This window comes from Calonectris borealis, chromosome 8, assembly GCF_964195595.1.
Source record: "Calonectris borealis chromosome 8, bCalBor7.hap1.2, whole genome shotgun sequence".
NCBI classification, from domain to species: domain Eukaryota; kingdom Metazoa; phylum Chordata; class Aves; order Procellariiformes; family Procellariidae; genus Calonectris; species Calonectris borealis.
Window position 1 is genome coordinate 28,638,913 of NC_134319.1, and position 16,054 is coordinate 28,654,966.

The 16,054-nt window shown below is 37.0% G+C and overlaps 1 protein-coding gene across 2 annotated transcripts; it reads right to left on the reverse strand.

Moving 5' to 3' along the window:
- Positions 1-3,012: 3,012 nt before the first annotated feature.
- On the reverse strand, positions 3,013-10,423 carry LOC142085067 (regulator of G-protein signaling 21-like). Of its 2 annotated transcripts, none has more exons than XM_075156585.1 (5): positions 10,056-10,423; positions 8,883-8,955; positions 5,760-5,821; positions 4,347-4,513; positions 3,013-3,388 (listed from the first exon to the last, which is right to left on the reverse strand). In XM_075156585.1, exons 2-5 carry the CDS (start codon positions 8,891-8,893, stop codon positions 3,185-3,187), a joined length of 444 nt encoding a protein of 147 aa, XP_075012686.1. In that variant the 5' UTR covers positions 8,894-8,955; positions 10,056-10,423; the 3' UTR covers positions 3,013-3,184. The 2 variants fall into 2 exon arrangements, with proteins under 2 accessions (XP_075012686.1, XP_075012685.1); XM_075156584.1 differs by having other exon boundaries at positions 5,760-5,836.
- Positions 10,424-16,054: the final 5,631 nt, after the last annotated feature.

Genomic DNA, 16,054 nt, shown 5'->3' on the forward strand with positions numbered 1-16,054 from the left:
ACTCTGATATTTAAGTGGCTTTGCTCTGAAGGATCGCTCTGAAACCTGAACATAGATCCTGCCTTCCTGGAGTGTCTGCATGCTCCCCAAATATTAAAGGGCATAAATATATTACATTTATATATTACATTTTGATGGAAGACGGAGGCAACTTCTCAATTTCATCACTGCTGCACAACAGGTTATAAAATTGGGCCAAGCTTATGCTGGAAGTCCTTGCTAAAGCTCTGGGATTTTGGCAAAGTTCAGTCTAAATCTTCTAAATGACACTTCAGTGCCTGGCCTTTTCCTATGTCAAATTATCAGAGCTTGGATGCTAGGCTGTGACCTTTTTTTTGGTGTGGTAGAAGTATGAAGCATCAGTTTTAGACCTAGAAAATAAAGAGAAATAAAGACTACTGGCTCCCATCTTTCACATGTGGGTGTTTTCAGTTACTTTCTGAAATGAATCTTTAATAATGCTTTAATAATAAGTTATATTATGGAAGTTTTCAGAAATTTGATTGTTAAACTCCAGAACACTTCAATATGCTGTAGATTCTTTTGTTTAATTGCATATGATATAGCCAGATACTGCTCTGAGGGTTTTAAAAATTAATTGTGAACCTGCATCCAATTATCATTGGATACATATGAATTTATAGTGAACATTTATTTAAACTTTGCAAAGTTTCATCTCATATTTAAGCATCTGAAACAGATTAATTAATAAAAATGTTGAAAGGCTTGATCAACAACAAAAGTTTAATTAACTTTGTTAGTTAATTATAACTAGCATAGTTTTAATTAGGGGGTTATGAAAGGATTAGTACTGTTGCTCTACACTTGAGTCTGTGATAACCCCTAAAAGTGCAATTATTGTACGCTTCTCTTAAAACATTCTAAATTAATTGAAAATGTGTTAAAACCATTCATGATGCTTTATTATGTAATTACTAAAATGAATGTCAAATGCTAAAATGTTAAGGATGACCTACTCTGCTGACAATAATTTTGCTGTTGATCACAGAGAATCAGCCAGACATCAAGTGGACATGCTGCTTCCTACTATTGTTTTTATACAGTTATCAGAATAATAACATGCATTATTTTTATCAAGTTTGACTATTTTATGTATATTTTTAACTTCTCCTTATACTGTGTTTTCAAACAGTCAGGAATTAGAAATCCCTGGCAGCCTTCTTCAGACCACTTTCTAGCTCTGTTTGTGATGGGGTAAAGTCAGAAGTGTGCAAGTTTTAAAGGAGCACAGAGAGAATGGTGAGATTTCATGATCACACATCTATTTTCAAGTTCCTTAGGTCCCAAATGATTGGTAGAGCAGAATTTTTTGGCTTTCTACTGGCCCTAAGAAAGGTGATGTGATCCCACTTCTTTCTACATGTGGGAATTTTCTCTTCTGAAAATGAGAATTGGATCTGTAAGAAGGGAAAATGACTTGCTACTTTTTTGAGTAAATGATGTCATTTCAGCAATCCTGACTGCTGTCTTTACTGTGACTTGAACCAGCAAAAATCCCCTGCTGCAGAAAGGATGCCAAGGCCGCGCTGCAGGCGGAAGTTGCAATTTTCCACTGAAGTGTCATTGCAAAATGAATGGTAGCTGTGGGACTGCAAAACAAACCCACATCCTCCTTGTAGCTCAACCTCAGCGATCGTGTTCATTTCTCTGTTAACCACTAGTACTGGAGAAGAAAGAAAGGAAAAAGAAAAGCAGTCAGTGAGAAGAAAAACTAGGTGATAGAATAGATGACAGGTATCAAAGAATAGATATTTTACACCCTACCTACCTAAGGTGTAGCAGGACATTAACCTAAGTACATAACTGAAGGCAGCGTATTTGGGCTTTCAGACTACTTAATATCCTTTATCGTCTAAATGAATTAGTTCTTTAATGTAGTTGACTAAAATAGAGAGGATCTTTTGCATAGAGGATGTGATGTTGTGTAGAAGGCATGAACAGAGTTCCAAACAGGGAGAGATTCCTGGAGATTCAGAGCCGCTGAAAAGCAAAAGGATCAAATTCATATCAAATGAAAGATTTTTCTTTTTTTTAGAAAAATCTTTAGAAAATTTAGAAAAATTTTTTAGTCTCTTGTATTTAGAATTCGTTTCCATAGTGAAGATTCTTCCTGCCCCATATGGTTTTAAATATTTTTTTCTTCAATCCTATGCCACAGCTCCTTCCTTCACCTAAATATATGCAATATATTCTCTAATAGCAATGGACAAGATCAGTGTGTGCATATGGAGACACCTGAAGATCGCACTGGAATCCTATCGTATCTTGCTTGTTTGAAAAATAACACCATGACTAAATTCCGATTTACATGCTTACTTGCCTAAAACTGTTTCTCTGCCTACTTTTCTGCTTATCTGTATTTCATTGAAAAATGGTAATAATTATTGACATTACTTCTTCATGAATGCATGGGGAACAGTATCACTGATACATTTGGAAAAGCAAAGAAAATGAATTATTAATTGAAAATATACAAAGGAAGATTTACTCAGTTTTTTCCCAAAATGCCTACACAATTAATAAATGAGACTTTTCAATAAATATTTAAATGAAATAAACACAAAGAAAATTGGAGAGTCATATTGAAGACAGCTGTATTATGAAACATTAATTTGCTCCGAATGCCAGCAACATTTGCTATAAAGCAGCTGCCTATTTATCAAATATTATCATAGTGTGTTATCTACCATATTTCTACTTCTCCTGTTTTGAATTGGTATAAAGCATATTTAAAAGAGGATTTTAAATTTTTTTACAAATTACAAATAAGACGATGAATGAATGAGTGAATGTATTCAAGTCCCCTGAAAGGAACTTATTTTTTGAGGCCATACTTCTAAAGAAAAATCAACGGCAAACCAGAAAACTGAAACATTCTGCTTAAAAATGTGAAAACACTTTGACAAATAAAGCAAGCACTGAAAAAATTATCAATGGCAAACTTTTTTATTGAAAAGGTAGCTCAAATGTCTTAGCATTTTCCATCCTGTTTCTTGAATATTTCTCCATCGTTATTAGAAAGTATCATGCGCATATTGTACTTAAAAACAAGCTGGCAAAGGCAATTCTTAGATCTGGTTTGTACAATCACTTTAATAAAATATTATCTGTACTGAGTTGCAATGGCAGACATTTACAAATTCATAATCTCTCAGGTATTTTCTCACAAAAAGGGGAGCCATCTCTTCTGATTTCCGTTCCGTGGCTTCTTTACTAGTTCCTTGTATGCTTCTGACCTTAGAAACCTGGGAAAAGAGTCCTTTGCCATGAGACTATAGATTAACCTCTGAGCATCATCAAAGCAGCTGAGGGTGGGCTCAGAGATATTCTGAGAGATGTGGGTTTTGGTATGGAAGTCAATATTAATCTGTAGGAAGAAAGGAGGCATAAAACTAATGTCAGTTTGATTGGAAAGCTGAGGTCTGTTCGTGTACAGGACACAGTCTGCATGTGAATTTCCTCCCAAATACCCCATCTGATGCAAATAACCAGGAAGGTCATCCCTTCATTTTCTAGCATACTGAACTCTTAATTTTATTTGGCTCTTAAAAAGATGGCATCACTGAAAAAAGAAGGGAAAAATTTGCTTCTGATTATCTCATCTTTTTGCCAAACCAAATCCTTTGACATACCGATTACCAAAGAGTAAATTAGAGATGGAAGTACTCAGCATCGTTTTAGGTTTTGGCCCTATGTATTTTGTAAGGATTTTTTGGTTTTAATAATAATAAAATGGATTTCAATCATATGTAAATTATGGGGACATTCAAAGCACGCTCACTATCAAAGGCAAAAACATCAGTGTAAAAGTTTGTTAGGGAGTAGAATGTGAACAATAATTAATTAGCCATTTGTTCCTTCACAGTAAACATTTTTTAAATAATGCTGTGATGGAAATTTTTGCAAGTTTGCATTTTAATTTTCATCATGTCAAAAATACCTGTACAAAAGAACAAATACAATAATTAACATTCCAATATACTGGTACCTAAAATACGGAGGAAACTGTGCTTGTTGCATTATAAAAATGGTTAGAGAAAACAAATTATATAGAACATATATTTCCTTAACTCTTAAAGTAGAAATTTCAGAAGGTGAGATAAACCCATGCCCTGTGTGAATAATGTATTTAAAGTAAAAAGCATAAGAGGTCTTTGTTTGCTTCACAGAGTTCCACACTATTTCCTACCTGGTAAATAATTGACATGAAAATGGAAGTACAGCGACGTTGAATTGTATTTTCTGTCATTCCTGGAAGTTTGGATCTGAACTTTCCACTTGATTTCCATCCTCAGTACCCAAAGTACAAGCAAAAAACTATTTACCTCCTTTGGAGCATCAGCTTGTATGAAGTCAGAATAAATCTTTTGGGCTTTTGAGGCGATCTTAGTGGAGGACTTGGTTTTCTTGAAGTCCTCGCAGGCCAGCCAGAACTCCACATTCTCCTCACTGAACTCCGACTTCAAAAATGTCCTGAAAGCTGCCAAGCCGTCTGGGGAAAAATGCATGAGATGATGGGTAGAGGAAAACTGGAAGACCAATGCAGATTATATGTATGTATATACACACGTGTGTGTGTGTGTCTATATATATATGCAGTATATATAGTGTAACTTATGTGTCTGATATTGTTTTGCCTCTCAGCCAGCAGTTAGTCTTAAGAGGCTGTTGTGGGAGAAATAAATAGGAGATGAGTCTCTGGCGATCATAAGGTGACTGAGAGAATTCTTTCAGAGAGTTACTAACCGAGGAATGCTGCCGATACCCGCCTGCCGTGGTTTGGTCTCTCTAGCACTGATACACTAGTCACAAGGGGATCCTGGAGATTTTGGTCTTCAAGAGGATTTGTAATGACTAGGAAATTAGGGCTTTGAGGCTGACCCCTGGCCTAAGCAGCAAGCAGAAAATTAAGTCATATTGTGGTAGTGTGCTCCTCTCAGAGGTGAGGTTAGCCTGCCTAAATAGCGCTGCCATCGCCTTTCAAGTAATGATTAAGACTTGGATGAAAAGATGGACTCCGGTACTTCTTTGTTCGGCATTTTTTTGCACTTTTAAGAGAAAAAATGAAACAAAGAAAGGTTTGCTTGGAAGAAATTGTTTTAAAATTGTTTTAAATAACAAGCTCTTAGAAAAGAAAGCTGACAGCACCCAAATTTAGTTGTGTTAGTCAAGTTAATACTATTGAGAAACAGTGTGGAGCCACCCCACAGCCCAAGCCACAAAGTTACTGCAGGAAAATGGGGCAGGGGCAAGGACATTTTTATGTTACGTGTGGTTTGGGGTTTCAGGTCAGTAGGAATGGGATCTCCTGGAGAAGTGACTTTGGATATATTAGAAATAATTATTTTTTGTTTGACTGAAAGTCAATGCGCAACACATATATTTCTTTGTATCAGCAGTACCTAAGAAAAGGTTTGTGTTTTTTTTTATTTAAAAACCCAGGAAAAACAGAACCGTTGCATGGAGAGTTTAACAACCGTTATCTTCATAAAACAAAACTCTTTCAGAGCACTTCTGCCTTCTTAACCGTCCCTTAAGCATTGGCCAGAAGATATATTGTGTTTGCAGCTTGGAGAAACGTGCCCCCTCTGCCTTTCAGCACAGCAGCTCATGTGCCTCCAGCAGTAGCGCTGGTGTGGTTCAGAGTTGAACTGGGGAGCAGTGTGAAAACCTGACAGCAACGCTTGTGAACTGGGCTGACACACGCTTTTAAAAAATATTTTTCACTTACTTCTTACCTTTATTAGCTAGTAGTGTATCCACAGACTCAGACCAGGCCATTGTTTCCCCAGCATTTGACCTGTGGAAACAACATCTATCCTTGAAAATAGCATTGTGATCTTTTGCCTTTGCAGTCTGTGGTACCTGGTCTATTATTTGGCTATCTCCTATTCTCTATATTATTTAGTCTTAGATTATTTGGCAGTCTCGTTGAGGGAGCAGGGTGTGTCATTCATGTTACCCTATGCACTGAATAACAGAAAGTCAACAAAAAGTGTGACACTTTTTTTTCAGAGTGTAGAGAACCATATAGACTCATAAAGTACTGTGCTATTTGACATTGGCAACTTGATCATTCATCCAGGAGATAGTAGTAATGCTTGCAATTGGTTGAACTATAGTAAAAGCATAGGAGGGATTAACGTTCTAGAGCGTGTACTGAATTTCTTCTCGCGTTCAAATGGATTAACCATTAATTTATATGACACTTTTTGCTTGGAATGAGTAGAATTATCTAAAACATTATCATGCTAAGAGTGATAGGATAAATGGGCATTATTTCAGTTTCTCAGCGGTACAAAAAATTGAGTAAATTCATAGTTTTGGCTCTTCCTTTGTAACTTGCTGTAGGCTTCTGTTAGGAATGAGACACGGAACTAAATGGGCCCTTGCTCTTACAAAGCCTGGGTGCTCTGAAGATGTTGAAGCTGGTTCAGAAGCAAGGCTTAGTGTGCAGGCGAACAGAGGACAGCCGCATGATCTGACAGGGAAAAGCATGTCAGAAAAGGGAACTGCATGCTAAGTGTGTGGAATAATTTTTTTTTCTTGTAACTTGGAAAGGATGGTCATATTCAATTTAGTCCATGAGTACATAGATAAAAGAAACCTGTCTTTTATTCCTGCAAAATTATGTTTTGATTAAGATTACCATTGTATGAGATTTTAATTTAAACATCCAGCAGAGAAAAAGAACCTCCTTTACCAGCATTACTGTTACTGCTTGCACTTGTTGTCATGAAACCTTGGAAGAATATGATTTCTTGAAAATGAAACATTTTGTGGAAATGTCAGACACACGTGTGGAGATGCCACCATGTGCCTACCTGCTTTCCTGCATGCCAGTTTTTCTATCTGATTTTCTCAGTTTTTTGGCAGTCAGTGAGTTTGCAGCCTCAGGCATTCCCAAATGAACATTAATTTCATATCTACCATTTGGCGATGAGCAGGAATAAATCTGTTTGGTCATCTAGCTCATACTTTGTTTTAGAATAAGGAGCATAATTCTTCAATAAACCTTGTTTCAGTGGTTTGTAACTGAAATTTTTTTGAAATAGTTTTTTTTTTAAGGAAAACTTTGGAAAAAAAAAATCAAATCTTACAAATGTCCTTGGCCAAAATTTTTGAGCTAGAAATTTCAAGTGTTAATCAGTTCTTCTTGTAACCTCAGTAAAAGATGAGGTATTTTGTTGAGCTGATATCTTATTATCTACTCAGAACAGACTCAGTAGAAGGTTTTATCCCAACTTCTTTTAAAGTTTAGTAAAATTAATACATATTAATTATTTTTTTAAACATAAAAGTTTAAAGGGAATGAAGAATGTTTTACTGGCATTTTGCACTTGTGAAAGATCTTGAAATAATACAAATAGTTCAAAGTGCAAGGCCAGAGCAGAGTAAGTAATTGCTTCCCCCCCCCCCCCCCCATTTTGGATACAGATTTTTTTACAAGGAGACAAGGAAACACATCAACTCTAGAATACCTGGAAGAACACCTGGAGAGGTAGGTAATAATTAAATAGATCAGTATCTCCTGTTGCTTTTGTTGAAACTGTTACATTTTATACAAATAGTAGAGATGTATTAACCCAACAAAAAGAGAGGAAACCAACTTTCTAATCCTCTGGTTATGTATCTTGTATAGGTTATGGTAGGGAGGGGGATTTGAAACTGAATTTACATTCTATGTGAATATAGTAGTCACTTGACATCTTGGCAGCTCTGGAATGATTTGTGTGCATCTCCTCTCTCATTTAGTGGTAAGAAAGGGCAAATTGGAAAATTTGGAAACATTTTGTTTTATTTCAGTGCAAAATCATAACAAATTCCAGGATTTTTGATGGAAACATAAATCTGTTTCCGTTCGAAAAACTTCACAACTTAATTTTCATGGAGGTTAGTCATTCTGTGCTGAAAGGTTTTTCTCAGTTGGTCTTTCTGGTTTCAGACATGCAAACTCATGGGGTGTAATTCTTTTCTACCTCATGCCTAGGTCTTATATTCACATGCCTTAAGGAGGACAGGAGTTCATCTACTAAAAGTAGAGCAGGTCATCCTTGGCTCAGCAAAGCATCACAAGCCACAGACACTGTCCACAATACTGAGGGGTGGGAAATCTGGGTGAGTGGAAAACAGGGTGAAAAAGGCTCTGCTAAAACACAGCACCTGCCTGTACATGCTGTGTGCTCTTTCCTCTAGGCTAGCGTTATAAGAGCATGTACTCTCAAGGCTGACAAGATGCTCGTCCATCAGGAGAGCATTTTAAAGTAACCTTTGAAGTGAAGGTTACTATGCTTTTGTCTGTCTGACCAACTGGTGTCTGAAATCACCTACGGAAAGACCTTTATACTGACTATTGACTTTCTGCCACTGTATATACTAACATGAAAAATAGGTATTTTAGGAGCTGAAAGGCTCTGGAGTCTGATAAATGTATAAAATATTACAGGTTTTCTTAATTTACAAAAAAACCCCACCCTAGAATTCTGTAAAAAATATTTGATATTCTTAAGGGGACTCTGAGAGCTTGACTGTCAAAACACTGCTCTGAAAACAAACAGGTTAGTTTGTATTCCACAGCCATTTCTCATCACCAGTAATGGAATTTTCTATTTGTAAATTTATAAAGAGATTCTATTATAGTGTCACCATATTATGTAGCTGTAGTTATAATTATTACAACTCACTGACCTCATGGGATTTACTTGAATGGGAACAGCAAGCAGAATTGACAACAAGGAATCAAAATAATCATATCCACTTTAAAGGGGGAAGGAAAATAAAAGCTGTGCAGATTATTCAAAAGTTGATCATCCCATCCCATAAATTTCCTATTATTAAAATAGCCATAAACAACAACTCACTTCACTGGCATTTTTTGTTCCACTCTCAGACTGTCAGGTAAGGCAGAATTTCTTTTTCTGACTGATCTTCAAGCTGAAGGTAGTAGACAGCAGGAACAATACAATTAGCATGTGAAAACCAAACAGTACAATGCAAATAGACAAACTTTTTAACACTTCCTTTAAAATTATTCCGTTTGGAAACATGGCTTATTTTTTAACAGTGGCCATTCTAACTTAATCTACCAAAAGTAATTTTAATTAAAAACAATTTATATGCAAATATCTCTCAAGACATATTTATGTTCTGAGCAACATCTTAACAGAGAAATTATCTTGTGATTTTTCTCATTGACCATTTGGCTTACTGACTGTGGAAAAGAAAAAAGGAAAACGGGTTCAGTGCACAAAACTAGAAAGTTCTTCACTATAATTGTTTACTCTCATATTCTATCTGCAAAGCTTATCCATCACCTTATACATTTTGAAGGTCTAAGGTCCTTGAGCCATTGTTTCTTTTGTTTATTCATGCAAGACTTATCACAGTGGGACCAAAGAGTGTTGGGGTGGCCATCATTTGCACATCGATGCTGTTACAAATAATGGGATCCTGCAGCATTTGATACTTTCAATGCAGTGATTTTTTCTACTCTTATTGGTATTTCATTGTATGTGCTATCTTCTAAGAGCATCACTCTGCCCCAAAAACATTTTCATATAATTTTGTCTTTTGCTCTTGATAATTATTCTTTCCTCCCCAGCTCTTTTCTTTCTCTGTATGTTCCTCGCTGTCCCTCGCCCTCCTGAACAAGCAGCCTTACTGATTGCTTCTTGCCTCCCTCCAAATCTTGTCCTGCTGCCTAATCCTTTGCTCACCCAACCCAGCTTCCTGGTTCTCAATGTCTCCACTTGATACAAACTTCCAGTGGTTCAGGAACTGGGATCCAGCTGTCCCAAGGGATTTTTGTCTTCTCAGTTAAAATATTTTACACCAAGTAGAGCAGCCTCAAGAGTTTAGGTTCCATTTGATTTTCCTGTATGGTATATCACATACAAAGCTACCTTCTGGCTGACTGAGGACACAGTCTTTCTTATTTTAGCTATGTTTATCTTCTAAGGTAAGAAAGAAAAACCCAAGCACCACATGCCACATTTTGACCTTAGCAATATTAAGGGGTAATTCCTTATCCTCACCTTTTGTGGATCTGTAAAAGAAGTTTCAGGTCAAACTATTTGATGAACTTCATATGGGACAAAAAATTGTGAATCTGGTCAACAGTGCTCCAGAAAGTTGAAATCAGATGGGAACAGATATAGAGAGGCGGGTTACTGGGATGATCCGGAGAATTGGACTGTCTTGGAGGAGAAGAATAGAAGACTTCAGTTTGTCTGTAAAATGAAAACAAAGAGGAGCTATGATTGTGCTCTGTGAATACGGAGGGGTAACCCAGAGAGAAAAAAGAATTATTTTAACTTAATGATTATATTGGCAAAAGAAAAAATGTATATAAACAGCCAGTGAATAAATGTAGGCTGGAAATCAAAAGAAGGCTTCAGAAAAAGTGTTGTTTTTAACAGTCTCCCAGTAGAATTTTTGTCCTCTCTACTCCTCTGTACTTCAAAGATAGAGCTTCATATATTTATGAAAGAGATTATTTAAAATTGTTGCCTTTGATAATAGGAAACTAGAAATGATGACCCAAGACACTCCCTTCAGTCCTACGTAATACTAAAAAAGATTCCTGGCAGCAAGATACGAATCCTTTCTGCAGTTTCTTACCTTTGCATACACTTGCTTCTGGAAGTTATAACAGAAGGAGAGAAATATCAGTTATCATCCTGATTCTCTGCAGTGCTTCTTATTTTCCTTAATCAGTTCTTTTCTCTTATTTCCACAGTGTATGTACTGGGGACTGTAACCCTGTGCCAGACAGGACCAAAAGCCTTCCATGCATTGTGCCAGTAAGACTAACTTCAGCATCTTACAGGTGGAGAGAAAACCTTCAGCACCTGCATTTACATTAAATCCTTTCTGACTGATTCAGTCCAGGTTTGAGCTTTTGGTAAAAGAGGATAAACATAATACAAAATCCAAAAATACTTTTTGTAGAGTTTCTGTCCTGGCAGACCGTAAACAGTTACAACTTGAATTTTCTAACAATGAGATTGTCTCTTTGTCAGTTATTGTTGAAATAGGACTTTTTTTCCTAACGTTATGTTTTGTGATTGCTGGTCTACCCTTCTCACATAGCAAACAGCAGGTTCTTCTGCAAATATGTTCAGGCATTTACAAGCGTTACTATGTCTGGTTATTTTTAGGAAGGGACTTTGCTTTTAAGTGCCCTAGGTGCTCACTGAGAAGTGGCCAAGACTCAGGAGCCGTTCAAAATAGGTGTTGAATTTTCAGCCAAGTAACAAAATTCTAGATAAAGGCCTGATGCAAGTTTCTTCCAGATTCCTTGGTGTAATGCCAGTGAAGTCAGTGCAGTTATGAGGACAGAGATGACACCAAATTAAGCAACACACCATTCTTGGATGATTCCATTCATTTCTCGATGTTTACCCTGTGTCTAATCCCAATGATTATACTACTCACCCACCTTAGAACTGTGATTATAAATTGACTTATTTTACATTTTTGAAGAGGTAATATCATTTTTGTTATATAATAGTCCCATTAACTCCTGTGAGACTATTTATGAGAGGGAGGGTTGCAGGATCTGTGCATATTTTTTTTATAATCATCCTATGATACACTTTATTAAAAAAAACAAAGTTTCAAACAGTGCAACAGATGCATTTTTTAAAATTTCTATCTGGTTGCCCGATGTCTGAATGATACAGATACGGCCATCTCTTGAAGATTTTCAGTGCTGATAGATATTTTTAAGTCAGTCTTAGCAGCCACAGAAGGATGCTAAAACCCACGAGTATTCTGACTAGCACACAGATGGATACAATCCGATTGCTTTTGCATTTTATGGGGTACTGATCACAATTCACAAAAGCACAAAGAAGCTATGAGGGATTTTCACCATTGTGTAACATGCTGTTCAGTGACTGCTTAGTCTACGTAAGCTGATTGTATCTCAGATACGCAGCGGGTAATAGGGTGGTTGTTATTATCATCCCTGTACGAATATCACAAGTACACTAACCAAAGTTAGGCAGTGTCACTTCTTCCTATAAAGAGTAGCTGGTAGTATCGTCATATACTTCCTCTGCTTGGAACTTAATAAAGAAACTCTAATATTTTACTGAAATTTCATAAGGAGAAAAAGTGATCTTAGTATTAAAACAAATGCATCAGCTGCTTGTGCAAATGTATTAGCTATTCATAATAAACAGTATCAAGCAAACAAAAAGAAATATGAATATGTACTAGAGGTGGTCTGGAAATTGCACACAGAATTATTGCTAAACTTTTTGGAAATCTGAATCCAGCTGACGCTGCTGATGTCTGCAGCTTCAGTTCACTAATAACCCAGACTGGACTCGCAGAGTAGCTCAGGCCCTTATCTGCACAGCTAATTTCAGTGTATTTTTAAAACTTTATCTGTGAGGCCTCTGGCTTAACATTTCTGTAGCTCTGAGGACTGTGCTATGGATTTTTGTTTTGAGTCCCCTGCCTTTGACAGCCCATAGGAGAGCTAGAACTCTAGGAAAGGGAATGTGGATCTATTGGTTGATTTGCCAATATTACTTGCTAAGGACTATTGAGTTATTAAATATTTACATCTCCTGAACTTTTAGGCTTACTGCGTGACTTTTTACTGATACTTATCTTTTATTCTTTAGCTACCTTTAGGCATTAGTTTCACTGAGTTATCTTCCTTTCTGAAAAGCTATTGGCTGTTTAGGGGAATAAAGGCATGTCATGTTTTGTTCCTCTAACCCACATCTGAGCTAGACACTAATCTCAATAGACAGTATAAAACAACTCTTCATGTTCAAACTATTGGTGTATTAACCTAAGAAATCACTTTCATTTATATATGTTCCTAAAAGGGCTGCCTTGTACTCACCTGAGTGCAATGTGAGGAAAGGTCACACTCTCCAACAGCGGTTTTGGTGAGCTGGTGTTTCCCCTGGATCAGGTTCAATATGTTACTGCCCTTCAGCACTTGGCCTCTGTTAAATCCATTCCATACCTAGGTTTGCTTGGATAGTATTGTCTTGTATAGCGTAACCTCAGCAGAAAAAAAAGTTAATGTTCTGCTGGTCCAAGCAATTCAAGCAAACAGAGACTTGACTCTGTTTCTTATGTTGGGAGAAGCCAAGATGATCTGAGCACTCCTGGCATCCTAGTAACATGGAAACACCTGTCACACGGGATGCAAATACATTTTAATCACAGCACTAGGTAAATGCCTACCTTCCAATAGCACTGCACAGCATGATCAACTCACAAAAATTTTTTTTTTCCATCTGAATAACTCTGTGTGTCTTCTGTATGCCGCAGAGTTGTTTTGTATAAGAAAATGAGTTGTTATTTTCCGACCAAGCAAAGTATACCCTTCAGGTAAAATGTTTTGATTTCACAAACAATCTGTCAAAATGTTTTACATCATTCTGGGCTCCTCATAAACAGGATTTCCAAATGCTATACAAACACAAACCTACATTAGAAGAGAATTGGAAACAATTCTCAAGAAAATGTGCAATCTTGAAGATACTCAATAGTACTAACTAGCAGATTATTTGGCACAGCTTGTGTCCTGGGTGAATACATTGTTATTTACATAGCATCAGACTTCACAGAACTTCATACAAGAAGCCTACATAGCACAAACGTATAGGATCATACTATGACCTTGTATTTGGAAACAAGTATAAATTGCAACACTGCAAGAATATACGAAAGGTAGGCATTATGCCTCAGAAAGCTCTTGTACCATAATTCCCCGTATCAGTTGTCTCCTGAGTAGTACCTTGTGCATGGTCTGTCCTAAGCCAAGCTGTGCTAGGAACGAATGAAAGAGAAAACCAATGTACCAATATTCTTGGTTACCTCTTTTTGTAAATGACTACTGGACGCTGACTTCTCCAGTGTGCCCATACCCAAGTAATCTGGGCAAAGTATGTGTATGATGTGGGAGAGCTCCTACTGAGTCCCCCGCAGGGGTACAGTCCACATCAGAATTTAATCCTTAGAAGTCTTCTCTTCCTTAAAGAAAAATTGGAGTAGCGTTAACCGCAGAAATTTAAAACGAGTTTGGAAAGTTGGGAAGAAAGGAGAGTTTCTAAAATACAAGCAAATTGCATGGTGAAGAAACAACAGTTCAGGGTTGTCCTTAAGTTAGGCTTCATCTTAATCTTCTGTCCTGTTTGAAAACTCTAAATTGACTTCCATAGGATTGTATTTCATGCTAGTTAATTTTAGCTACGTTTCATACAGAAGGCAATGATAGAGGCTAGAATGTAAATCTTGACGTCTAGATAATCTCTTGTAAGGAGACTTAGGAGGAGGTTACGCAAACAGATGCCATTTAGGAAAGGAGAGGGAAAAGCTTTGGTATAAAACCAGAGGGAGCTTTTATGAGACCAGCCCTAAAGGATCAGAGTACAAAAAATGGCAGACGACAACAAGACATTAGCAAGAAAAAAGTAGGAATGGAAACAAGCTGGATGGTGTAGAGAGGAAATGTATTTTTATCTTTGGCATGGAGCCACACAGGAGCTTAAAGGGCATTTGATTGAGGCATTTGACTAAAATGCAAAAAACAGAGCAGGATCTAGGACAGGCATCTGAGCAAGGCACAAGTTTATGAGCATATGAATCACTGAAGAGAGGAAGATGATTTTATGCTATTTTTTTTCTCAGTTGAGGTCTTTTGACAGTGTGCGTGGAAAGGAGAGGGAACTGCATTCAAAGCAGTAGTTAATTATGGCAGGCTGAGCAGCTGGGGACAAAAAGGAGAGAAAAATGATCTGCCTTTTGTGAGTCACTTATAAGTTGTAGCATGTAAAGGCACGTAAGAGCCATATTACTGATTGCCTACTTTAGTGGAAGATGGAAATCTATCTTTTGCTTTGAGATTCTTTATCTTAGATAAAGATATCTTGTATCTTGTCAGTTCAAAAATTAATCAAGTTGTCTTTTGCACAATAAGAAATCCCAAAAGCCGAAGACGATATGTGTATATGTGTATTTCCATCTCCCTCAAATTAAACAAGAACAGCAGATAATAATTCAGCTAATTTAAAGCACCTAATTAGACCTAAGTATTGAAACAGGAGACGAACCTTTGCGCTATACAAGTCAGCAGATTATTTCCCTCATACTTTGGGTCTGGAGACCTCACGTATGTAAGGAGTAAAGTGAAGTGTTTATGTAGGATAAATTGTTGTGTTGGTAAGAGGAGTATTTTGAAAGCTCTTACTGAATGCTGAATGGCACATACAAACCTAAAAAGCTGCTACAGAAAATAATCCCCAATAAAAACACTTGGCCGATAGGCTTTGTATGTGTATTATTTGCACTAGGTCAGCTAAACAAGAGGATTTCCATAACTATGGCATTGATTCTGCCAAAACTAGAGAAGCCCAACTATGTTCTCTGGCACTCCTCTGAGGTTCATACTATAAATACATCTGTGCAGGGCTAGCCCTCAGTCTGATCAATGCTGTCTAACTCAATCCTGGAACAGCGTCACAGACTTGTACTAAATCCATGTTTAGTTCATCTTCCAGAATTACAGTAGAGCACTAAATAGTGGAGCACTCATTTTCCCTCACTAAAAGCAGCCTCTTCTAGAAAAAACCCTTTGCCAGATAATTATGTCATTTTAGTTTATCTTTGTGCCCTTTGCCTTCCTTTCTTTGCATTTATCTTGACTTCCTTCTAACAGTAGTTCCCATGGCATTAGTCTGCTGTAAACTCGGCTACGGTTCATAATTATCTTTGAAAAACATACATGCATAAATAGCTACCAGGAATATCTTATTTGTTTGTTTTCATTATAAAACTCATAAGAGGGACTAGCACTGTCAGTACCACAGACTGATGGTTTTGAGGAAGGCCTCCCTGGAGGCAAAATTTTCCATGTGTCTGAGAAATGAAACAAAAGGGCGCCTGCTGATTTATATTTATCATTACAGACCCTTTTGACTAACAGCTGGTTTTTTGCTAAGAAGAAAAAGTCTTACTCAAGGTACTATATTTGTCATTTGTTTGGATTTTGGAACAGTAT